The sequence below is a fragment of the Sphaerodactylus townsendi genome, linkage group LG03, assembly GCF_021028975.2.
Source record: "Sphaerodactylus townsendi isolate TG3544 linkage group LG03, MPM_Stown_v2.3, whole genome shotgun sequence".
Taxonomy (NCBI): Eukaryota; Metazoa; Chordata; class Lepidosauria; order Squamata; family Sphaerodactylidae; genus Sphaerodactylus; species Sphaerodactylus townsendi.
In genome coordinates this window covers 36,174,074-36,200,228 of record NC_059427.1, presented here as the reverse complement: position 1 = coordinate 36,200,228, position 26,155 = coordinate 36,174,074, and the positions used below count along the sequence as shown (strand labels likewise).

The following is a 26,155-nucleotide window of genomic DNA, read 5'->3' as shown; positions in this document are numbered from 1 at the left end:
CTTACACTGCAATCCACAGGGGTGGGCAGTTGCATGGTGGCCAGGGTGCTGCTGCTGTGACAAAGTCACATCACCTCCAAAGGGGTTTCAGTCAGCACAGGAGGCAAGAGAAACAGTAGAAATCCCAGGCCGCCTTGCAAACCTCCTGTGCAGGCCATTGGGATATGCCGCACTTTTTGTTTATGTAAGTTTACACTGGCCAAAGAGGGCATTCCCAGGCAAAAAGACCACAGGAAGCCAAATAAAGTTACCTCCACCTCAGGGAACACCTCCACCTTTGATGGCACAAGCACAATGGGGAAGAAGGGGCTCCTGCCCCCCCTGCCCCTTTCAAGATCACACACACACACACCTTTGAGCCCTTGAAAACAGTGAATGAATGGAGGAAAGAAATATTCCCCCATAGTCCCAATCAGGATTAGGCCTCTGTGGCATTTGTAATCAGAGGGAATGTTATCCCTAAAATGGCAGAGGCATCCATATGGTGGACTCAGGGGCACCTTCATGTCTGCATTGGCTCTGAGTTGAGATCTGAACACCAGTTTCTATAGTCCTAGTTCAGCATCTTAACTACAGCAGCACCCCGCCTCTACTATGTGTCCCTTTGGTTGGGGTCAATGAGATGTTGGAAATTCCCCAGAAATCTGAAGTGACACTTCAATTGTTCAGTATACAACTCTGCTGTGTTGTTATCAGAACTAGCCAGTACTTCATTTTTTTTTATTTTAATTTTGGGGGGTCACTCTTGAAACTCAGTTTGATACATTCAATACTTGTAGAACTCAGTTCACCTCTTACGATAAGTGGGAATCTATTAAACAAGTGCTGAAGTTATGTAAGAGATTAGTATTCATACACTCCCACAATTAGAATGCACAAATAACCTATTAGGCACTGCATACAGCATCGCATGTGTGCCCATTATCAGTGGAACTAATTCAGTTTCCATGACAACCTGTACTGAACAGTTCAGATGATATGAGAGCCTTCCTCAATGGGAAAACCTTTGCCAAAACTAAAATTCTGGAATGCAGCAACAGTATCCTAATTCTGAAGATTGTTTTGTGTTAAAGTCTAGACTTTCATCAGGATCACAACAACATTGGTTAAGATGGACCTCTTGTTCTCATTCCTCCATGCGTTTTGACTTTGCTTTTGACTACTACAAATATATGTCAGTTTTGCACTGATGACTTCCAACTAACCATGCTTGCGCAGTCAATGAGTCATGAACGCATGGTTAGTTCTCATCAATAATTACCTTCAAAGACTGTATCCCCATCCCCCTTCAATGAGTCACTTGCAAAATCACCTGCTAGGCTATTCAACAATTATCCACAACAACCTCAGAATCTGGGAACAGTTCAGACTGAAATCAGTGGTAAAATCTGCTGCTGTAAATCTTTGCTCTGACCTACGGTAAGGTCCACCATCCTTACAGAACAATCCTAGTCAATGCCAAACATTAAAGCGTTGATTAGAAACAGGCCTACGTGCCATTGGTACTGGCACAACACAGAGCTGCTGTGCAGTATGGATGCCGCTTTGCGTAAAAGACCTAAGGCTGTGTAGCTGCACATTCAGCAGCTGTACAACTGAGCTGTGCAAGCTATTTTGCAGTTTGGAAGTACAAAGAAGACTGATTCCATGTCATTGTAACTCTCACTAGTCGTAGTTGCTATGGGAATGGTCGCGGTATAATGTCAGGGTTGGTGGTAGAATTACACAATTGCGATAATTCTTTTTTGAAGTTCTTTTTTCTGTTGCTATTACTCTGTTTTGGCTTATTACCAATAATAATACTTAGCATTATACTGTAATTATTAGATAATGTATTATTATATAATGCATTAGCATAAAGGATATCACATATACAATCTTATTGTAATTTTTACAGTAGCTTCGTTATTATACTTATATTGTCAATGCAAATCTGAACGTGGAGACTGGCTTGCCGGAGGCTGCTTAAGGAATTTACAAGATGAAATTTGCAGCAGAGACTTCCATTATTTGGGTACTTTTAACCTTCTTTTCTCGGCTCATAGAGATTCCAGATGTCAAAAACAACAGAAACTGCTGAGAACCCAGGGTTTAAAAAAAAATTAAGAACTTTATTCTGTATCATTTGCTCTTTTCCCTTGGTAGCGGGGTCTTCATGATCTAATTTTAAGCATAAAGAAAATGAACCTCTGACCTCTGATCGTCATATGTACCCAAATGCTAACCAGGAGCTGACAGTCACTTCTAACACAATGGACTAGCCATTTACAGCAATCCTATTCCCACCTTCCCCAGAGGCGTAGCTAGGGAAAATAGAGCCTGGGGCAAAATCTGAGTTTCCACGCACCCCCCCTCCCCCACCTTGTATGGGCAGCTGCCCTCTCCCACCATGTGACTAAAGGCTGCCCTCCTGCACCACGACCAAAGAACGATTTTTTTGCACCAGGTAATCTCAAAGTCACCATCACATTATTGAACATGCCCCAACTCACAAATCTGAACACAGCAATGGTCCAATCAGCAGAAACTCACTTGGCAGGCTAACATTCCTCCAGATAGCTTCAGAGACAGACTCAGGGGTCATGTGGTTTCTTTACAACACAGTTGTAAAAATTCAGGGCGGATTTACATTCAGTGCTATTAGCAATAACAAATACTGACTTTTCTTATACATTTTTTCTAAACATAAATTCTTATTCTAAACAGCAGATTCCAAACCTTACTGTAGTTTTACATTCCTATACCATCAAAAGCACAATGATGCCTTATTGTGGTTTTTGGAGCCTATAGATCTCCTTTCTTTAAAATTCTGAGGAAACTGCAGCTTTCAATTGCTAAATTTCCTTGTTTGCTGGAGTGTAACTTTTAACCAGCTGGCTCTCAGATTCTACATATCTGGATTTCCAGTCTTCTTCTATATTAGTACCATGCCTTTCAACCTTTTCTGTATTTTTTTTTCAATCGGCTCCAGATTTTTATTTAAAGGTCTTCCCTTTCCATTCATCTCTTGCTTCAGTTTCCATTCTGATTTATTCAACATTTCTTTCTCCAACATTTCCTCATTGCATGAAGGAAATCAACGGTGTAAACTACTTTCTGGTCCTCTGTGCCTCTTATTCTTAGACCTGTTAACAATCCTTCATACCAGTATCTCCTAAAGACCTGCTCCTGCACATAAGCTTAAATTCTTCATCTATAATTCTTCCATAGCCAGAGCATGCAAATGATTAAGATTTGCTGATGGGGGTTCATTAATGCACTGATAGGTCCCATAAAACTTAACTTTCATTTCAGAAACTGAAGCAATACTGCCATATGCAATTTCTAAAGCAGCAAATCATTCTTTTGCAGAAGGTTTTTTCCCTTCTCCCAAAGCTACAGACAATGAAGGCAGCGCACACTCTATAATTTTTCTTAATATTTTCAGGAAGTGTCATCTTCTGCTAATTCTCTTGCATGCACTGTCCAAACAGAAGGTACTCTATTTCCCCTGCTGGTTTAAATGTGATACCTCAAAATATCTTTCATTGCACCATTAGAGCTGCTGCTGAAATCTTGGTTGCACTCCCAGTTTGCAACAATCTTTCCAATTACAATTCGGGAGAAGAGTGCAACAGGAGTAGAGGTTACAACTGCAATCCTTTCATTCAATTGCCACCTCTGGCATCCTTTTTTTCTTCCTGTGCTTCCAGCCAGGCAGCCTGGCTTCCCTTTTCTGCTTTTCACCATTCTGTTGGAGAGCTTCCAACCCTTCCAGGCTGACTCCATTCTTATCTTGGGGTTTCCCTGGCCTTTTTGCTCTTCAGCCTTCCCTTTTTGCTCTTCAGCCTTCCCTGGTCAGTGGGGCCTCCCATCTTCCTCGGAGGCCCAGGAGGAACTGGGCCTACCCCTTCCATCCAATTTCACCTCAGGCTAAGAAAGGGCTTGGGAAATGGTGGCCTGTGCTGCTTCTTCAGGACTGGCTCTTCGAAGTGGAGGTGGTGGTCATTTTCGTACCCAGTTTCAACTGAAGTATGGCATATGTATTGCCTTTATGGTCCAGTTTGTCTCTGGTGGGCACTACATTCCTATTGATGCAGCCCAGAATCGCATAGGCTTTTTTGGCTACTGCATCACACTGCTGACTCATGTTCAGTTTGTGGTCTACTAAGATTCCCAGATCCTTTTCACATGTACTGTTGTCAAGCCAGGTGTCACTCATTCTTTCCGCCTATCCTATATTTATTTCTGTTGAAATTCATTTTGTTAGTCTTGGCCCAGCTCTCCAATCTGTCCAGGTTATTTTGAATTCTGACCCTGTTCTCTGGGGTATTAGTTACCCCTCCTAATTTGATTAGCATGCCCTCTATTCCATCATCCAAGTAATTGATAAAAATATTGAATAGCACTGGGCCCAAGACAGAACCGTGTTGCACCGCCACTAGTTATTTCTCTCCAGGGTGAAGCTGAGCCATTGGTGGGAACTTTGGGTTTGGTCAGTCAACCAATTACAAATCCATCGAACAGTAGCATTGTCTAGCCCACATTTTACTAGCTTGCTTGCAGGAATGTCATCGGGGACCATGTCAAAAGCCTTACTGAAATCAAGGTATGCTACATCAAAAGCGTTCTCTTTGTCTACAAAGTGTATTACTCTATTAAAAAAGAGAAGTGATTAGTCTGGCATGACTTGTTTGGCTCCAGGCAAAAATAAACCTTGCATGCAGAAAACTAGCTCAGCAGGGAGAAGAGTTCTAATCTATCCAGTTCCCTGGCACAAAGGTCCTCAACAGAATCTCCATGGGTGCAACCTTTTCTGGCACTTCCAAGTGCTTTGAGAAATTGAACAAGGCCAGATATGCTTTTACCAAGCAATATGTCTAACTGGCTGTGGAGAGGTTTAAAAGCATCGCTTTGGCAGCAGCTGCCATCAAAAGACACGGATCTTCACTGTTTGACTAAAGGCAAGCAATGGCAGCCATTTTGTTTTTGGCTCTGCCTCCAGCCATTTTGTAGCTGTACCTACCATGTTGTGTCAGAATTCCAAGATGCCAACCCTAACATTATTTTGTATGGAGAACCAGCTGAAATAATCTGATTCCCCACTTTCTGCCTGAAGAGACAACTCCCAGAAAGGAGGTTGTCTCCTCAGCAAAAAGAAATGAGCCTAATTAGTCAAAAACTCATTCCCGAACCACCATCCAATAAATAAAGGTGACTTCTGTTCTCCAGCTGCATAAACTATCTCATCACACACAATGCATGTGTATTTCTGCATATTTTATTCTGTTCCCTAGCCAATGAAGAACCAGGAGCCACAGAAAACAGAAGTCATTTCCCTTGACAACTCCCCATGAGTTTCTAAGACTCTATACTTGTTCAAGCTTATCTCCATTAGGACTAGAAACTGGAGCTGTAGTTCCCCCAGGACAGTGGAAGGTAAATGACAGGTAGGATTTTCAGGATGTGGAATGTAGTGCTGCATCTTGACCTCTGGGTATCTGTGATGACCAATGTCCCACATACTTTTGTGGAAAAGAAGAATCAGCTAGGTTGCTGGCACAGCTATCTATGCAACTTTTGAATGAGAACTGGCAGAGGGTGTTACCAGGTTATAGCCAGGCACTGTGATTGTCAGCCCAGGACATGGTGGAGCTCCAGGAGCCCAAGAATTGTACCCAAGATGTACCAGGGCCAGTCACTTGGATCGCACTGGAAGAGGACTCTAAAAACATGCCCCCTCAGTTCTCCACTCAAGAACAACCCACAGTGATGAGAGAGAAGCCCCCCCTCCCAACAGACACTGCTGCCTTCTTCTGCAAGGGCTTTTCTCAGATGGCCTAGCCTATGATAAGAATGCTCATGATGAACACCATGGGGAAAACACCCACATGAAGAAGCGGTCCATCATCTTGGTCACCTTCTTCCCCTCCCCTTCTGGTCCCGGAAGCAGTTGGCAATGTATTCCACTTTCCTGAAGATGCTGATATGGTGGCACAGACACCAGCTGACACACTTGGGCAGCTCCTGCCACTTCCTGCCACCCAGCTCCAGGTTCACGTACTTGCCGGCATCTTGCCTGTCTGGCTGTTGCCCCGACTCTTCTTCCAGATGAGACTCTTGCCAATGCAGCCCTTGGCTGGGCCTTTGGATTGTCCCTGCAAGGTCCTGCTGTTGCCCAATCAGGCCGGGGAGGGGGTGTCTCTTGTTCTGGCCAGGGGGTCTGGCAGCTCTCTCCGACCTCTAAGATAATGCAAGATAACTGCCCTATTCCTGCTTTTTTATCAGTCCCTATCTCTATGTACCTAGTAAAATACTATCGATGTCTGAGTTCTTTTCCTTCCCTTGGAGACACAGAAGTAATTTCCTGGGTGTTTTTTCCTGTTGCTTCCCAAATCTAAGGCCATGACAGATTTAACTCTCCCCTTCCCAGGGATTCCACTGCTTCTCATTGGCTGATACCTGTTACCCTGTCTCCTGGGATGCCAGGAGGGCAGAACTACAGGCAGTCACCACACAGGCATGTTATCACAGTAATCAGAATGGGGGTTTCCTCTCCACCTGTGAGGTGTTTTCCTGTGAGGTGTTTTCCTCTCCACCATAACTGCTGCCCTGAGCCCTTCAGGGGTGGGCAGGGTAGAAATTCAAAAAATAAATAACATGCCATCATTGTGCAACAGCAATGTTTTGTGGCTGAATGTCTTCCCCACTTAAAAAAATTATGGGTTGAATCCAGCAGCCCTGGCTCAAGATCACTAAATGATCTCCATGCTGAATGGAGATTTGAAAATGGATCTTCCCAGGCCTAGTCCAAAACCTCCTAAGCATGGCACTAAACTATTTGTTTAGTACATTTCTTCTTCCCAGGAGTTCAGGGCTGCTAGGTGCTCCCTAGTCATGGGTGGAGAATAGGGCAGGGGGCCCAATAGGGTTGCCAGCTCCAGGATGGAAAACTCCTGTAGATTTAAGGATGGTGCCTGGGGAGGACAGGGATCTCAGTGGACTACAACACCACCAAGTCCACCCTTCCAAAGCATCCCTTTTCCTTAGGGATGACCTCTAATCTGGAGATGGGTTGTCATTCCAGAGGACCCCCAGGTCTCATTTGGAGATCCCCCTCCCCCCCTTCTATTAGGGCAGCCTTCATTATTTCCCCCTCCACCAATTATCTTCAATATCAGCTCCAGGAGGTAGGCTAGGTTGAGAGAATCATTGCTGCCAAGTCAGTGAGCTTACATGGCACAGGGTGGATTTGAACTTGACCCCTTAAATCCTAGCCAGGCACTCTAGCCACTCGGCAGCGCTGCAAAGTATTGAGACTAAACCCTCTCCAAATGGGATGCCAGCCCCATGCCCGACGGTGCCTGGCGCCTCCCCGTTGCGAGCCCGCCTCAAGCGGCTCCCTGCGCTAGGGTCGCGGCGGCCGGGCAGGGCCCCCTGCTGCCCACCGGCGGTGCATGCAGCTCCGGGAGAAAGCGGGCGGGCTTTCGTGCAGCGAGGCGGCGCCGACTCAGCCCGGGCCGGAGGAAGCGCAGGGCAATGGCGCTGAGCCCCCCCGAGAGGCCCGAGCCCCCGCACCCGCCGCCTCCCCACCCGCCTCAGCAGCAACAGGAGGACGACGACGACCAGGCCGAGCTCGACCCGCAGCGGCTGAGCGGCCTGGAGCCCGAGGCGGGCGGGATCCCCCTGCACTCGCCCTGGACCTTCTGGCTCGACAAGTGAGTGCGGGGAGACCGGATGGGGAACAGAGCGCGGGCGGCACCGGTGGGGTTTGCAGCCGGCCTGGGGGGGCAGGAGCTGGAAGCAGCCCCTTGCACAGGCCAGCCTGGCTGGGGGGAGGAAAGCGGGACTGGCCTTTCTTTGTGCGGCTCCTCAGCCCTTCCCCCACCCGGCCAATTCCCGGGTCTGTCAATCAGGGAACCAGCTGAGCCCCGCCGGGCTCAGCTGATTCTCTGATTGACAGACCCGGGAAGGTTCCCCAGCCTCGTCTCCCACTAGCCGCCCTCCTTGCCTAATTATACTCTCCCAGCCTGACCTTTTCTTGTGTGTTCCGTTTCCTGCGCCGCCGCCCCTTTCAGTTTCTTTCTCCATGGGGCCACCTCCTTTCTATTCACAACCATTTGAGAAGAAGGTTCAACCTCTTCGCCTGTTTTCAGTGATGGGGCTCATCCTTAGGAGGATGCCTGTTCCCAATGGTGGCTCTCTCACCATGTCCATTAGCTGTGCCTCTGAACATGTGCTGAGTCTCACCCCATCCCCAGACGTGATTTTGGGCTTTGCAGGCAGGAATTCAACCAGTCTAGCTTTTCCTCCCAGCAGGAAGCTGGATGGGGTGGGTGGGAGGGCTGTTGGGACCAAGAAAATGTTTGTCTCCACTGGGAAAGGAAGAATTGTTATGGGATACCCCTTAAAACTTACCATCACTGACTGACTGAGCTGATGTTCGCTGTACCGTAAAGAGGATGATTTATTTAGCTAACTGAGCCCTGTGGGGAAAGGGTTGGATACAAATCTCATGAAATAAATAAACTTTTTCTGGAGATACTTGGCTGCTCTTCCGAAACTTTATGTTTAAGATAGTATCCCCTTGGCTGAGAAAATGGGGTATTTTCACACACACTCTTTTGGGCCGGAAAGCAAATCAAGGATGTGTATTTGATCTGCACTGTGACCTAAAATTATCTTCCTGGTACCGTCCTGAACAGAGTTACGCTGTTCTCAGTTTATTGAAGTTAACAGGTTTAGAAGGTATGGTTCAGTTTTGGCTTATTGTTAGACATCATCTTTCAACGTATGGTTCTACATCACATGGGGATTCCAGCATTCCTTACAGAAGAACTGTGTGGTAGTTATTCTGGATTAAAGCAAGAAATTATTCATTTTACCTATTTATAAGAAATTTCCACCCAACCTTTCCATGCAGGCCTCCCAGGGTGGCTTTCAAAATGTAGCAATGATGTGGTGTGGGTCTAAATCCTGTTCATGAATACAAAAAATATTTTGTTATAAAAATGGGACACATCTCTAAAATTTTACTTGCTGTTTATTTTCCAGCACTTTTAAAAGCCATATGGTCTTCTTCCCAATATCTGTCACATTCCTAGTCCCACTCTTTTCAAAGTCAAACTGACAGTCTGCCTTCTTGTTCTATTTCTAACTGTTGATTTCTTTATCCTCACTTTTTATAACTCCGTGATCTTCTACCCTGTCTACTCCAAGCTCATATTAGGTGCCTGGCCTGTTCGTTTTCTTTCTTACATATCTGGCTTTGTAATCTGAGAAACAAATGTGTCCTTGAGGCATAAACATCTTCTGCTGATCAGTTAGCTGGGGCCTGATGTGTTGTTAAAGCTAGTTGCATTTTACTGCTATGTTTCCTCCCAAAGGATTTAGCAAAATGAAATGCTAAGAGCCTAACCAGATTTGGGACAGCTTGGTGAACACTTACCTTATCTCCCCTCTCACTCACTCACCTAACTGAAGAAACTTCTAGTGTTGGAGCCTGATTAAAGAAAATGTTGCTTGGGAGGAAAACTGTGCTCAGGGGAAGCATTCTGTCCTCTCACCTGGGCCCAGACCATCATTTTATGTTTAAATGTCTGGAACTGGCACTGTCCTTTCTCACTGCAAACAAAGATAATCTCAGCGACATCTGAACTGTAGCCATCTTGTGCCAGGTGTTTGAGACATGCTTGACAGCTTGTTGTGGAATAAAGAATGACACCAGCATGTTATAATACTGAAAAGTAGGATGGTTTAGGTCAGTATCTGCACCTAATGTGAAGCAGAATACTTCATGCATCAACCCATCTACATTTGAATCTCAAGCAGATAACAGAAAAAAGAAAGATGTCCCACCATTAGACATCTGCATGGTCCCCCCCCCCAAAAAAAAAATCCAGAAGGCTTCCAGAAGCTTCACAACTTGCAAAGAAATGCACAACATCTCTTGGGTCACTGTTAGGCAATGAACTTGTCCTTCCAATATCATGGTTATGACTTTAGCATGAAATAAATTTCATTTGTGCACATATCTGTAGAGATATTGGCTTTCTCATAGCTTCTGATTTCCATGTACTGTGTTAAGTATATGGAATTCTCAACTCTGTAACCGGAAAACCTGTACTGTACTATATAATAGGAGCAAATGATAAAAAGTGGAGAAACCTGCATAAGCAAATTCAATTTGTATACATTATTTTGGTTTTTCAATTTGCTGGAGCTATCTTGTATTTTATTTACGTTATTTAGAATTAACCTTTCTCATAGGGAATGAAGGGTGGATTGAACATTGTGTGCCAGTGCAATCACAAAAGAATGGGACATTCAATAACTAATGCATCAGGATTTTTGAAGTCTGGAACTATCAAAAAGAACTGAAGCAGAGTATAAGTATTCACAAGACACATTAAGCTGTACAAAAATTACATAAATAGGATCCTATTTACTGTAAGCTAAATGTGGCGGTGTAGACCACAGTCCTTAACGATTTTATCTAAGCAAAGTGTACTGTTTTGGAATAGTGAAATGGGAAAGAAACTCTAAAACCTTTGCTCTCTTCACATCTAAGCAGTTGGCAAAAACTGTTTTAAAATCCCTATAATAAAAGAGCTAGAAACTTGGTCCTTTTTTTTAACAAGCAAGAGCACATGTTCTTTGATTTTCATAGCTGCTAACAAATTCTATGTTAGAGCTCCTATTTCATGCTACATTGCGTGATTATAGCCATGGAGCTGTCTTGATTCTCTGTTTCAGTGGCACAGGTTTCACTACATTTGGCCTTCACAAACTGGAGTGTGGGGAGCTCCTGCCAATGACAGACGTATGTTTCAGCTGTCAGAATTAAGTGCGAGAAGTGGGGAGTCCTCATAACTTGTGCCTAGTTTGAGTAAGACTGCACTGGAACAGTCTGCTATGAGCCCACTATCCTTTCCTTCCACAAGTCTCAAGTTTAAAGAAAAAAAAATTATGAGGAAAGTTCTTTTCCTTCAGAATCCCTACCTTATTACGCACATTGTTCTGAGGACTACTTGGGGCGGCCTAGCTCTCCTTGAGTAATTTATTTTATTTATTTATTATTAGTTTTATATACCACCCTCCCCCTGAGGGCTCAGGGCAGTTCACAACAGGTTAAAACATACATTAAAACATAATTTAAATACCAATTACATAAAAACAGAATCCATCAAAAATGTGGATGGCGTCTGGCTACCCCCTCCCCCCCCTTTGAATTTGAATTGTTTTAATTGGAAGTGTGAATCAGTAGCAGGGTAAAAATCATGAGCCAGTATCCCTCTCCTAGAATTTGAATCCAATCCAAAAGTCAGATAATTTCCAGGATGGAATAGGGTTTCTGAAAAATGTCTCAATAGGTAGACAAAGAAATCATGGCCCTTCCAGCAGCCCACGTTAAGGAATGTGCAAACATAACAAGATCAGAGTAGCATTTGACTTTGAACACTGCTCTCCTCTACCTTTGAGAGCTCCCTCAGTGTCAAATTGATGGAAAAGATTGCCATCTCATTATACTTGTAACGGTTGTCTCAGATGACGCTCAAGAAACTTAGCTGCAGTGGCATAAGGTACTTGGAACCATGGAGTTGAATCCAGTGTGGCATGGTGGTTAAGAGCAGCAAACTCTAATATGGAGAACTGGGTTTGATACTCCACTCCTCCACATGAGCACTGGACTCTATCTGAACCAGCGTTGTTTCTCCACTCTTCCACATGAAGCTTGCTGGAAAACCTTGGGCTACTCACAGCTCTCTCAGAATTTTCTCAGTCTCACCTACATCACAAGGTGTGGGGAGAGGAAGGGAAGGTGATTTTAAGCCACTTTGAGACTCCTTAAAGATAGAGAAAAGCAGGGTATGAAAAACCAACTATTTTTCTTCCCACTAATGAAGCAGTGGAAGAGGGTCTTCTGTTGAAGGAAGGTTTCTTGTACCAGAGAGAAGCTTTTCTCATTACTGGTACACAGCAGTCAGACCCAATCTTGTGAGTTTGAAAGAGGTTAATGGATCTTCTGGTTCAAACCATGATCATTTCTACTGCTTAAAAATAACCACGATCATTGAGAAACGATCCTTGCCTCAAGTAGACAATTGTTGTGAAATAGACTGAACTATAACCATCTATGCCTGTGTTTTGTTAGAGGAAAAATTTGTACCCAAAAGCTAATGTGGTAGAACATGATCTAGATAGAAAATCAGAAATTCAGAGAAGCACAAATGCTTTTCTTCATGTATACAGGGCACAAGAAGTATAGATAATAAACTGAAACAGTCGGGACTCAGGAGCCTAATGATAATGAGATTCAGATAATGTTGTTTCTTACAGTGAACATGTAAATGACCATGTGTGTCATCCTGTGCACATCTTAAGCGTCTGACAAAGGGATTTTTTCTCGAAAGCTCATACCCCCCAAAATCTTGTTGGTCTGAACCGTGGGACTAAACTGGAATCTAGCTGTTCTGCTGCAGGCCAACACAGCTACTCTCTGAAACCCTCTAAACTCTGTCTCAGGTAATGCACAGCGGTTGAGAAAACTGTATGCTTCCACATTAGAATGTAGTCCCAAATGAATATGAGAATTATCATTCATTTTTACTTTGTCAAAACCATTATTTTGTGCATTACTGAACATGGTTCTTTGATATAGGAGCATTTATAGTTCACTGAATGACTATCATCAGACTTTCAAACGGATGGAAGGAGCAGTGCTAGGTATGCGCTAGGACCCAGGCAGAGCATTCCACAACAAAGAAGGTCCGGTATGTTGAGTTCTGAGAAATATACAATCTATGAACAGCTTTTTATGAGACAGAGTATACCCTCTTAAACACAGTTACACCATTCTAAGCCCGTTGATTGCAATGGACTTGGTAGGGTGTAAGTCTGCTTAGGATGGCACTACAAATAACAGACTCCAGAACGGTTTGCCTCTGTGTCATGGAATATCTGGTCACAAGAGAGTGGAGTCTTTTGAAGGGAATGAACGCACATTGGTCTACACTGTGTGGTAAAATGATGTCATGATACAAGGTGGATAGCGCTGTAAAGGTCAGACGAAGCAATATGGTTTGGAAATCACAATTGAGTTGCCCTGTTATTTTTCTAACACCATAGTTGTCATATTTTTTAAAAATCATTTAATTTTCTCTTTACCATACATTTACCAAAAATGAAATGCAGCATTTCAGGCTTGCCGTAGAGTAGGTGTTGCTGCCCTTTGAGCTGATACAAGTTATTACATCATTGCTGGTGCAGAACAATACAGAAACCATGGAAGCTATCACCATCTTTGAGGTGTTACTACTACTTCTACACCATCTTTGAGGTGTTACTATCATTCTGGTATTAACTTAGCAGTAACCGACATGGAGTGTGCTAAATTAGCCTTTCAGTGCCCTCTTGCTCTGTTTCTAAAGTCCAACTAGTCTTTGGAAAATTTTCAGAGTTAATGTCCAACGTATCTAACCCATCCATTTGAGAGTAACTTTGCTGCATATAATGGTTGCCATGTCCAGACATTATAGAAGGAAGGACTGCAGCACTGCGGGCCCACTTTTGCTCCAAGATTTATAAACTACACAATCCACATAGCAGTTGATAACTGTGTGGTTTTAAGGGTGGGGAGGTAGTGTGGGACTTCAGTTTGCAATCTTTGGAATCCTTTCAAATTAGCTCATAAAGGTTACTAGCCCAAAGCAATGTTTATTAGCCCATTCATGACTATTTATGGCGTATTGACAGCCAGGGTGGGGGTGGGAGCTGATACACAGATTTTTAAAAGATTTCCTACCTGATTGCCCAGAGGCACAAATGAGTGGCTCTCAAAATACCTTGTCTGAGCGTTTGTAGCCCTGCACTCAGGGTGAAACGGGAATGATCTCTCCTTGATGTGAAATCTTAATTATGTAAGCAAATACAACAATTAATTTCAAGTGCTATCAGCCTCGAGATCTAATGTGGATTTACCATTGTTTGTAGAATATGTGCATTTCTTGGACTAGGTTTTCTTTTTCATTAAAAAGATTTGACCAGTAGAGTTCCTTAGGGAAAACCGTGAGACTTTTAAAAATCAGTTGTAAATCTTACTGCAAACTGGATATCCCACATATTCTATAAACTTTCCTGAGCATAGTAAAGAAACTACAGAGTCGTGTGTATATATAACTGTGGGCAAATAGCTATCTTCCCAAAGGTCCCAGTGGTAGTAGAGGATAGTACTAGCCATCATAACTACAACATTTTTCTATTTTCATACTAAACGGCGCGCGCGTGCGTGTGAAGTGCTGTGAATTCACTTCCAACCCAATGAATCAGTGTTCTCCAGATCCTCTTATCGTTAGCAGCCTTGATCAAACTGAGGGCCATGGCTTCCTTTATGGAGTCAATCCATCTCACATTAGGTCTTCCTCTGTTCCTGCAGCCTTCAACTTTTTGCTTGGCTATAAATGCAAGCGTTTCTCCTCCTTTATACACAAGGACAGATGTTAGCGGGGGGACATGTTTCACATGTAGAAGGCAACATGAATTATCTTTTCAAAAGATATAAATGGTGTATTTGTTGAAAGGATATCTCTTCCTGAAAAATTTGCATTCACTTGATCATACATTCTTTCACCTTTTCCAATTCAGTATCACACTTAGGTAATATCTTATATATTCTTCCCAACGTATTTTTGTTGTTGTATTATTTCTATTTCAAATTATGTCATTTCTCTTAGTGCTGTTGTTTTCAGTTCTCTTCTGCATCTTGATGCTATCTGGAAATATATTTGCATTTCCCATTGTATTTTCTTTTTTTAATCTTTTATTTCTTGCCACGTTTAATTTTTCCATGATCATTAATAATTTCTTTATATATTATATTATCATTAATCCTTTGCGTATTTCTATCATATTGAGCTTCAACTGGAGATTTCAGTCAGTGATGTTAAAGGACTTAACCTTTCGTGTATTTTTACCCAAATCTCAAAAAGTTCCTTTCTTAACATGTGGGGTATCTTTTTGACCAGTTCTTTTCTTCTTCTCTAGTGTTTCTTTTCATAAATAACTACATATTTGTGCATTCAGATCTGCTGTCTCCATCTTTATAGTCCTTTGTTCAAAGGTTTTAATCCAATCAGAAATCCATACCTGTGCTGCTGCTTGATAGTATAATTTAATGTTGGGTACCACTCTTTTCTTTTTCATCTTGCAATACTTTAAATCTGATTCTTACAAAAAGAAACAATAGTGAGGATAGAGGACAGTTTCGGTTTCCCAAAGTTGGCTCCCATCAGAACAATAGGTTGAAGTGATATGACAGGAAAATGTGAAAATTAAGGTACATTCACCTCTCACATACCTACTTCAGGGCAATGAAAAGGGTGATTTAGATTATTTATTACCTTTTATTTAGATTTTTGACCCACATGCTTTTTGAAGAACAGAGCCTGTAACAGTCTAACACTGTGATGGCGAACCTATGGCACAGGTGCCAGAGGTGGCACTCGGAGCCCTCTCTGTGGGCATGCGCACACAGAGTTCGTCATGGGGCGGAAAATCGCACCCCCCCCCCCCACAAACACACACACATCTAGGCTGGCCTGGGCCACTGAGCCCAACATGTGCGCACCACTGTGAGCAGGGAGGACTCGGCTGGCGGGCCTGGTGCCTGTGCTCTGGGTGGCTGCTGCCCGCGGGGGGGGGGGCGCTGGGCCCTGCTCGAGCGGCTGGGTTGGAGGAAGAGGGAGCCAACCGGTTTTTTCTAAACTAAAACCTCAGCATTCAGGTTAAATTGCCGGGTTGGCACTTTGCGATAAATAAGTGGGGTTTGGGTTGCAATTTGGGCACTCGGTCTCAAAAAGGTTCACCATCACTGGTCTAACATTTAACTTATTCTCAAAGCCATCCCTTGAACTGAGAAAAGGTTGACAAGGCACAGTGTGAAATTCACTTGCCCAGTGAACTTCACCAACAGTTCCAAGTTTAAATGAGCCAGAGTTTATCCCAGGATGTTTCAGCTCTGCCACAGAACTTGCAAATTTACAACAACTAAAAACAAAACAACCCCTCTAAAAACCCTGTGGGGATATTCAAAGAACATTATTCTCACCATCCGTTACTACAACCAGCCCCCAGGGGTACGAAATTGCAGTTGGCAACCATGTAATTAAGTCTGGCTTCTAGAGGAGAGAGAAAAACATGATGTTTACCCTCTTTTACTTCCATTTTTTAAAAATAGAACTACTATAAATGTCTGAGCTGCAAATCACCTGTGCCTGTGGCAATGTGTGCATGCAGGGCTTCTCCGAGTTGGTTTAATTGTTCAGAAGGGTAGAGCAATTTGCTGCACAGTGCATCTTAACTCTCTTATGACCCAATCTTATGGGGATTGGCAAACAGCATCATGGAGGCAGCATGGGACTGCATCGATGTATTTGTCCCCTCTGCCAGCACAAGGGGACCCCCCCCCAGTGGAGGGGGCAAAGGCACTGGTGGCCAACCACCACAGCTCTGTGGTGGCGAAACTTGGAAGTCTAAGCTGGCACGAAGCTGAGCTGGCATCTGATTGGACATCAGCACTGGAGAGGGCAGGCTGGAGCATTCCCGGGGATGGAGGCAACATTGTCAGCTTCTACCCCAGGTTTGCGGGCAGAAGTGCTGCAGCCCAGGGCTTGGACTTACACAACCCGAAAGGACGTTCATAGAGGACTTTCTAGTGGCTGCAGGGAAGGCGGGGACTATTCCTGCCCGCGCCGCCATAAAACCCTCTGGAGCATCACCCAACAGATTGGTAGCTCTTTATCTTTTAATCATTTCATTTTCCTTCCCCTTATGTTTATTTTCTATGGTTTCCTTACACCCGGGACTGACGTAAGATTGGATCTGTCTTCTAAATGCAGGTTGTAAAGTTTAGACATGTCCTAGGTTAGGCATAACCTTAAACTAATCCAATATTGTCTTCTGGCTCATCTGTGTATAAAGAATTTTAGACAATGGGTTATGAGATTTTGTTTTCAGATCCCAGGAGCCTTTGAAGTTCCTACAAGATCGCATTTTCATCTGGCTGCCCGGATAACTTAGTGGTTTAATGTGTGTTTTTGTGAAACTGACACAGCATGGTGGTGGGGATAGTTATTCATCACAAGTTGTGCTTTTTTAAAGTTACGATTTAAGTTGCACTTTGCCATTCTAGCTGATGTATATAGAGCTGCAAGATTTATGAATATATCACATTAGAGAATTCATCTGTTTTGTTCCTGTATGATTTTCTTGAAACTGTGATATAGCATACAGCTACATGCTGCAAACAGTGTAAAGTTTTCCGTCTTGACAATTTTTCATGCATGCAATTTTTCCCGCCGCCGGGAAGGGGTGATCCCAAACCAAAAGTTCATTGGGAGCTAACTGAAGTTGGCTCTGTCCTCAAGAACACCCCTGGAATGCCAATGCAAGCATTAGCGGTCGCAGTGAGCCGCTGCAGGACCCAGCTTCCAGGTTTGGGTGCTGTGGTGGCTGGCTACCAGGGTAAGTCCCTCAGTGCCAGCATCTGTTCCACTCTATGTGACACTGGTGTCATGGACACTTGTACAACCCTTCTGCCGCTTCCAATACTACTTCAGCCCTTCACCCTCCCTCCCTCCCCTCCCTTGCATGCCACCCCCTCACTTCCCTCCCCCTTCCTCTGCTAGGGTGGGTGGGCCATGTCCAGATGCTGGCCCCCTCTCCCTCCCCTCCCTTGCATGCCATCCCTCCCATCCCTCCCCTTCCCTTGCATGCCACCCCCTCCCTCCCCTTCCACCTTCCTCCACTAGGGTGGGTGGGCCATGTCCAGATGCCGACCCCCTCTCCCTCCCCTCCCTTGCATGCCATCCCTCCCCTCCCTCCCCTTCCCTTGCATGTCACCCGCTCCCTCCCCTTCCCCCTTCCTCCGCTAGGGTGGGTGAGCCATGTCCAGATGCCGGGGCCCCTTCCTTTCCCTCCCCTCCCCATCCCACATTGCACAGTAAATGTATTTGCTTCACCTTACAGGACCACTTGATCCCTTAAATTTCTTGGCATACCAATAACATGCAAGACTATAATCCTGTGGTAAAATTGTGTTTCATCATTCTTATTGTGTTTCATCATTCTTATTTTATCTTATTTTATTCATATTTCTAAAATTGCTGATACCTGTTTAGGCAGCTACCAAAAGCACAAGAATATTTACCTAGTGGGCCACTGCGAGTAGCAGAGTGCTGGACTAGATGGACTCTGGTCTGATCCAGCAGGCTAGTTCTTATGTTCTTATGTTCTTTGTAGTCTGACATTTGTCTGGTTTTTATTTTCAAAACAGTGACAGCAATCTGGACAGTACAAAAAAACATGATTACTTGGCAGCCGACTTGATGGGAATTCATGCAGCATAACTGCATTAGCTACTTCTAAGAGAGAAGATGAATAGGAACTGCACGATAAAACTTGACCCAAACATACTCTCTGCTATTAGTATTTCTGGACACTGAACCTGCAATTAAAGGTCATATTTGAATAGTGAAGTTGTGGTGAAATAACTTAATACTATTTGAAGATTTCAACACAACTTTTTACTGTGAGATGCTTAGAATAGAATCAGTTTTGCTGGTATCATTACTGTTCCTCTAATAGCTGAAGCACAGCAGAATATTTACGAAGTGTCTTCTGCTGACATAAGTCTTTGCCTGCTTTCTTTCACCTTCTGGTTCTCAATAAGCAATTTTGAAAGAGTAATATTTCAGTTTGTGAGATAGGCTGGTTAAATATTCAGGTAGGAGCGCTTGTCTATGTCCAGTGGCGGCCTTTATTCCAGTCCTCTAAAGTTAATGATAAATCTCTGGTTGATATATCCAGATGTAGAAAATGATAGTCCCCTGAAACACAGTAAGCCATCAGATAATACGTTATTCATGTCTCCTGAAAAATGTTGAGGCATCATAAAGAGTGGGGGAAAAGGAACAGAAGAGGGCAACCGTGATGATTAAGGGTTAGAGCACTTTTCTTATAAGGAAAGACTGGAGAATCTGGGACTTTTCACTCAATGGAGAAAAAGACAGCTGGGGTGCATGGTGGAGGCTTATAAAATAATGCATGGGAGAAGAGTAGAGGTACCTCTCCTGTAATCCTAGATCTCAGAAGCGCCAGTTAATTTGTTTGGGAAATAGGTACGCGACAAACAAAAGGAAATACTATTTGTCTCAACAAATAATTAACCTGTGGAGTCCACCATAGAAGTAATGATAGCCACAAGCATAGATGGTTTTAGAAGGGGGGTGGACAGAATCATGCCCTGACCTGGACAGCCCAAGTTAGCCTGGTCTGTTCAGATCTCAGAAGCTAAGTAGGATTGACCATGGCATGTATTTGGATGGGTGACCTCCAAAGAATACCAAGGTCATGATGTGGAGGCAGGCAATGGCAGACCAGCTCTGTCTCTTGCCTTGTAAACTCCACTAGGGGTGCGATGTGACTTGACGACAACAACAGCAACAATAAAAGATTCATGGAAGAAAAGTCCACCAGTCACTACCAGCTTTGGTCACTGAAGGGAGCTTCCAACTGCAGAAGCAGCAGATTGACTACCAGTGCTGGGCTGTACTTATGGGTTCTTGTGCAGCAAGAAAACTCCATTTTCTCTACTGTGAACAGAATGAAGCTCATGCATTAATAATTTTGTATTTAGGGCCACCATCCCAACAAGAGATGGGGAGAAAGTGCATCCACTGTGTAGTGCATCCATTGTGCGTTCCATCACAACATTTGAAGGAGATACAGGGTTAGATCCAGTAGCTTTGTTCTGCTTCTTCCATTATACACGGAAGGTCTTTTCAGAGGAAAATGGAATTAAAAATAAATTAATAAGACATTGGATCCAAGCCATTGTCAGTAGGCTTAGAACAACGTAACTGTTTAGAATTGCAGTGTTAAATCCTTATCTCTTGCTTTTCTTTCCTTCTTTTTTTTTGGGGGGGGGGGGGGGGGGCTAACTGATCTACAAGAATAAAAAGAATTTAACAGCCCAATCCACAGTCCTGGGGCAGCCAGGGATGGGGCCACTGCAGCAGCACCCTGCTGCCTCCAGAGGGCTTTTCTGCAGCACGAGGAGGCGAAAAATAGAAAGCCCCACCCTGCCACTGAAAAGCCCTCCATTGGGTTCAATGGGCTTTCGCCACCCGAAAGAGTGGCATAAGCCCATGCCCCAGCCACCCTGGGAGGCGATGCCAGGGTAGAAACTGACTAAGAGGCTATGGCAGCTGCCTGCTGGCAGATTTGTCCCTCCGCTAGGGGGGGACAACATAGCGGCCAACATAGGGTTCTGCCACCTCCACAAGTGCCTTTGCCCCTCCACCCCACCCCCAGCTCTGGATTGGGTTGAAAATCAAGCAGATAAAAGAAAATAATCATGTTATAATCAGTAAAGGCCTGGAAGAGCACAAAAAATACCTAGTAAACCAAATTTAGATGTCATCAGATGCTACTATAAAAGAATATTCTAGGCCAGGTGTCTAGAGATCAAAGGGATCTGTGGTGGATACTAGCATCTATTTCAAGTCATAGAACAAAGGTGAAAGTTGTTAAATGAGGGAATTTATGCATTTAGATATGGGGAAACTCAGATGTTTGGTTTTTTAAAAAAATATTTGCTGAAAATCAGTAGGATTAAATTGAAAACTTTTGCTGTGAAGCATGCTTAAAGTGCAGTCTTTTTGGGTTTGGCTACTGATGGCTGGATAGACCATTGAACTGACCCAATAACACTATTCTTAACTGTGTTTCTGTGCCATTTGAATCCAGTTCTGTCATGGCAGTATGTCATTCTTATGAAACAGTTCCCGTATGCTCTATCTGGGCCACAGAACGACACAGTCATCTCTACTGTCCCCCGATTTTCAATACCTTTATTAGGTAGATACCTTTTCCAGCCCTATTAAATATAATTGGAAGCTTCTGCCTGCCTAGTCCCCCGAAAGGGAAGGGGTGGCATATTAAATCTAATAAAAAAACAAATAAAAATGTATATCCTGCCATACTGCCAAGAAGCTAAGGCTGAGTTACTGAACGAGAGTCACTCGCTAAAGTTTGTAACATAGTAGAAAGCTGAATACGAATCTTTCAGGCTTTTGTCCCACATTCTGAGCAGTACACAAGACTTGCTTTTCTTCTGTGATCCGTTCCATAAACCTTAATTCTTCTCTCTTTTTTGTCCTTACTGGCCCAGATAGTGCAGAGCTGATAGTGTGGCATTTAGATGATAGTGTGGCATTTCCAGCTATAGCCTTTAATTTTAATGAACCTAACAATATTTTTTTTAATTGACAAAAGCAGATGAAATGGTCTGCGAGTTCCATCTTCTCTGATAACTGCTCCGAGTAGCGATTTTTAGATCATTAGGTATTAAAAACACATTGTCTTTTATTATGCACATGTTCCTGCTCTCTTACTTGGGAGGGATGCTGGATCATCAGGTTTAGATTCTCATAAGATGATTCAGCAGTACTCTGTTCCCTGCGCAACAGAGGACATATATTGTGTGAGATAAACTGCAAAACAAGCCTTCCGCTCTCACTTTGAAAACAGTTTGATAGTTAAGAGTTTTGTGCCATCTGCAAAAACACTGGATGTTTTACCACTATGTAGATAAAGAACTAATCCAGTCCTGTGAACTATGCACACAGCAGTGGGTTGTGAATGCCCAGCCATGTTGACATGACCTATCACCTGTATGGAAGGGGAAACCTAAATCCAGGTCTCCTCTCCCCATCTACTCTTAGGCTCCTTCCGCACACGCAAAATAATGCATTTTGAAACCACTTTCACAACTGTTTGCAAGTGGATTTTGCTATTCCGCACAGCTTCAAAGAGCACTGAAAGCAGTTTGAAAGTGCATTATTCTGCATGTGCAGAATGAGCCTTACAAATATGTTGTTTTATAGCAGTGTAACATTTTAACTCATACAAATATTTCAAAAAGGGCATATGCAGAATCTTTGCAGGGACTGAATAAAGGCATTAGTATGGAAATGATGAAATTAGTGTTAGTAGCAATAAATAGCTCAAATCTATATTGGCTATTTTGGTTTTTTTAAAAAAAGAGAGAAGATAATAGAAGTCTTTTCTACGTGCCAAGCTTACCTCCAATTTTCCCGGTGATCAAACCTTACATCTTGAAAATGTTTTCGGTAAAATCAGCCTCCATTTCTACCATTGAGAACTACCCACACGAAATGGAAGCCAAAAAAAGCTACTGGAGCAGGCACCATTTCCTGAAGGAACAAGTAGCCCACTTTCCCAAATCAGAACCGCAGTAATGCACAATTGTTACTCTGGCAGTCTCTTGTCAATTTCACTCACTCCTAATTGTGGACACAGTGTATCTTTGGTTTAAGGTTACATTTCTAGTTCGATATGAAATTAACAAAGCGGATCCAGCGTCCCAGCTTTTTTGTATCTGTGCCTGAATGTTAACATCACAAGTTCTATGTGAAATTGACAAAGCTGATCTATTCGCCCCTGCTTCTTATCTTTGCTTCAACATTACATCACTAGTTCGACAAGATTTTTAAAAAATTCCTTTTGAAAATGGAGGATGAAGGGGAGGAAAAAATGGCTGAAGGGGCAGTTGGGTGACTACACAGGGGTATAGCTAAGGGCAAGGTGTGTGGTTGGGTGGAGAAATAAAGACTGTTTCGACATGATCACATGCTCAAAGGAAGCTGGCTTGGAAATAGATAGAAAAAAACATTGTAGTAAAAGTGCTTGGGAAAACAACGTAAGAAAAATGAAGGAAAAATGTTTCCAGAACCAAATGGGGAGGGGGTGGAATTCAAAGAAAAACATATGTAGCATTTGGTAACAAGATGCTTGTGAACAACTCACTCGGAAAAGCCATAGTCTGTGGAGCCTAAGGATATGATTCTTTTTAAAGACACAAAGGCCCTTTCCGCACGGGCCAATAACAGCGCCCTAGGGACGGGAAAAACACCGTCCCTAAGGAGCTAAGTATTCATCATGGAGGGTGCAGACAGCTGGGTATGCAGCAGGCCGCCAGCTTCCCTTCGCCGCCTCCCCTCAGCGGTAGCTTGAAGCCAGCCATTTTCCCACCTCACTCCTGGCTTTATGCCGGTTTTTGGAAAACAGCAGTTTTCCAGCCGCTGCCGTGGTGGAACGGCAGCAGCTACAGGAAGGCACCATCCCCCTCTTCCCCAAAAGTCGACTCCTACTGCTTCCCGGCGACTCTTCCGGGCGGTCAGCCTGCAGGCCTGGGGATATCTCCCCTGCCCTGCGACTCCAGAGCTGTTGTGCAGGGCAGGGGGGCATGTCCCCTGGCCTGGGCGACATGCCGGAAGGTCGCAGGGAAGGTACATCGTTAGGGCAATGGCGCAGCGCTACGCCGTCTTCCCTGCCTTTACCGGTGTCGGCGTTGTATATGCCGCTGCACCCCCCAGCATGGCCGTGCGGAAACGGCCAAAGAGATTGGCTTATACCAGCATTATTGACAGCTGTAGAACATTTGTGATGTCTTTAGCATTTCTGTCTTCTTCATTCTTACAGCAACAGGGTTTTCATTTTAAAGATTGGGGTATGGCACCTGAGCGGTAAAAAAGCATCCTGATTGACATCCATAATTCAGTATCTGAAGAAGAGCTGAATCCAAATCCAACACTGTATCCCTCCTGCTGATCATAGTGTCACATTCTTGCTCAGGAAGTCCTTCTTGAAGTGTTGCCTGCCAGTTGTAATCTCTGTGAGGATTAATGTTGCATCTCAGCACTTAACATATGCACCAGAGTCAGTGGCTTTCTGTTGTCCACAATGCTTGTAGGGAGCTCTGCAAATGAATCATCCATATAGGTGTGGAATGGTTTGTCCATGCTTAACTTTTACCACGGGCCTCGTCTTAGAAAAAAGAATTTGGATCATATGCGTGGCTGAAATTCTGAACGTGATTGTACAGAAAAAAACATTCATATTGTTTGAGGCTTTCCATATGTTGCAGCATTTGTATAAATGAATGAAAGCAAATATTTTCTTTTGAAATAGAAAATATCACGGCTATTGATTAAACTAGGCTCGCTTAATCACTGGACATTTCTTGTTTAAGTCATTATGTGAGGTCATGCTACATTTGTAGTATGTTGCCATCTAGTGGTGTATGTGTGAAATGATTAGAAAAATTATTTAAAACGTTTGCATGACAAAAAGCCTTTGGTAATCCTTGAACTGAAAAAACCAGATATGTTTTTAGATAAAATATTAATGAAGCCAAATCATCTTTTAAGATTGCCAATTAATTTGCAAAAAAGAGTTGCTGTGGACAAAGTCAGCTTGAAGATACATCGTGTTTCTCATGTGCAATCGCATCTCACAAATCAGATTTAAGAAGACTGTGTGTGAAATTGGAGCTTTTATAGCCAAAACCTTTACAAACCAAAACAAATAAAAATATTTGAATTATATTATTCATCGCCAGCCATACTCTAAGAATGTATCAGTCTTAAATAATAGCCTTAAATAAAAAGAATATTCATCAAATTTGTGACATCCTTTCACCCCAAGGAAAGATGATCATATACATATGTAGTAAAATGTTTCCTTTGCTACTTTAACATGTTTTAATCAATTTGCATAACGTGAATTATACCGTAGCAACCCTCTTTTAAATTTTAATATGTAGAGCAATTTTAAATACATAGAAATGATTTTCTAGTTTTTGTATGGTTTGTGTCTTTATATAATATATGTACACATTTATATTTGCAGTTTAAAATATTTGATAAGCATGTTTATTGTACTTTATATTTAATATTTTTCCCCCTATCTTTTAAGGTCACTTCCTGGTACCACAGCTGCTGAATGTGCATCAAATTTAAAGAAGATCTATACAGTACAAACTGTACAGGTAAAAATTAAGATGTTGCAGATTAGAATGACTCATTTCAAGTTAAAGTCACAGTGATCCCAGATCTTATCTAAAGTTAAACATTAAACAGATTGTTTCTTTCACAGAATTGATAGTCTTACTTTCTGCTTAGCTGAACACTGTCACCAAACAAACAGTTATTTGCACACAATAAGTCTAGCAGTCATAGACTGTATAACTTGTGAGCTGATTAAGTCTACAATATATACATTTGTGGAGCTGTATCTCAGTGCCCCAATGCACCTTCTAGTATTTCTCTCATGCAGTAATACATACATTCATATGTACTAGTCACGCTTCTACAATTGCTTCCCTAATCTCCACAGAGATAGTTATTAACTTAATATTGAAAACCCAACATGAGCAGCCAGCTTCTGGATGTGCTCGGGCTTCAATAAGTCTTTGGAGGCTCACGAGAGTGTGGTGTTTTCAGTGTTGGTTAATAAGCCACATATAAGATTGTTCCTACAAAAGTCAAGTCGGACTTCAACAAGAGAAAGCTCTGAAAGCTAGCTGAGTTATATGCTGAAAGCCAGGCTTCACTGCAGTTTTTTAAACTGAGACACACCCAGGATAATCTGTAGAGGCGGAATTCCTTCTTAATGCAGAACACATCACCTGCATTTAGGGCAATTACCGTGCAAACTGGGGGGGGGGGGGAACTGTGCTGCAGACGGCTCAGCAATGGCTTGCTACACCATGGCCCGCAACCTGACAGGGACATTCCCCCAATCGCCATAGAACCACTATATGCAGTTCTGTGGGCAGTGCCTACATTTTCACGCCAGCCATTGTGGGTGTTCCTGTGCAAAAGAGCTCAGTGAACTGACTAATTCTCCAGCTATGCCCCCTTTGGTGCCGGCACAAGCTTGGGGGCTGGACATACTTTCTGGTGCTGACACAAATGGCATTTACGCAGGCAGCGGGATCACACTACCTCCTCAGCATTTTTGCCCCCCCCCCCCCCCCCGCATTTCTTAGTTTATCTTTCAAAAGGGCGTAAAGGAGTGGTTTTGTTAAAACTCACAAGCATAGCTCACTTCAGAGGATACTGAAAGTGTTACATTAAAGGAGGTTTGTTACAGGCTAATTACCCCCATTCTTACCTTTTCAGAACTTTAAGAATGGACGCTCTCCAAGGCATAATTCTAATTCCTTGTGCCTGTGTCATTCACTTTCAAGGTGCTTCTGCAAATAAAATTTCCAGTGTCAGGTCCCGAGCAAAGAAAAAGAAATGTTCCATTC

The 26,155-nt window shown here is 43.3% G+C and overlaps 1 protein-coding gene across 1 annotated transcript in view; it reads left to right on the top strand.

Moving 5' to 3' along the window:
• Positions 1-7,402: 7,402 nt before the first annotated feature.
• The window catches only part of EIF4E3 (eukaryotic translation initiation factor 4E family member 3), a 28,711-nt gene continuing 9,958 nt past the window's right edge, over positions 7,403-26,155 (top strand). Inside the window, exons 1-2 of the mRNA XM_048487322.1 lie at positions 7,403-7,697; positions 24,817-24,889. Of these exons, the coding sequence (XP_048343279.1) occupies positions 7,519-7,697; positions 24,817-24,889 (252 nt within the window). The 5' untranslated portion in view covers positions 7,403-7,518. The remainder of the gene's footprint in view (positions 7,698-24,816; positions 24,890-26,155) is intronic.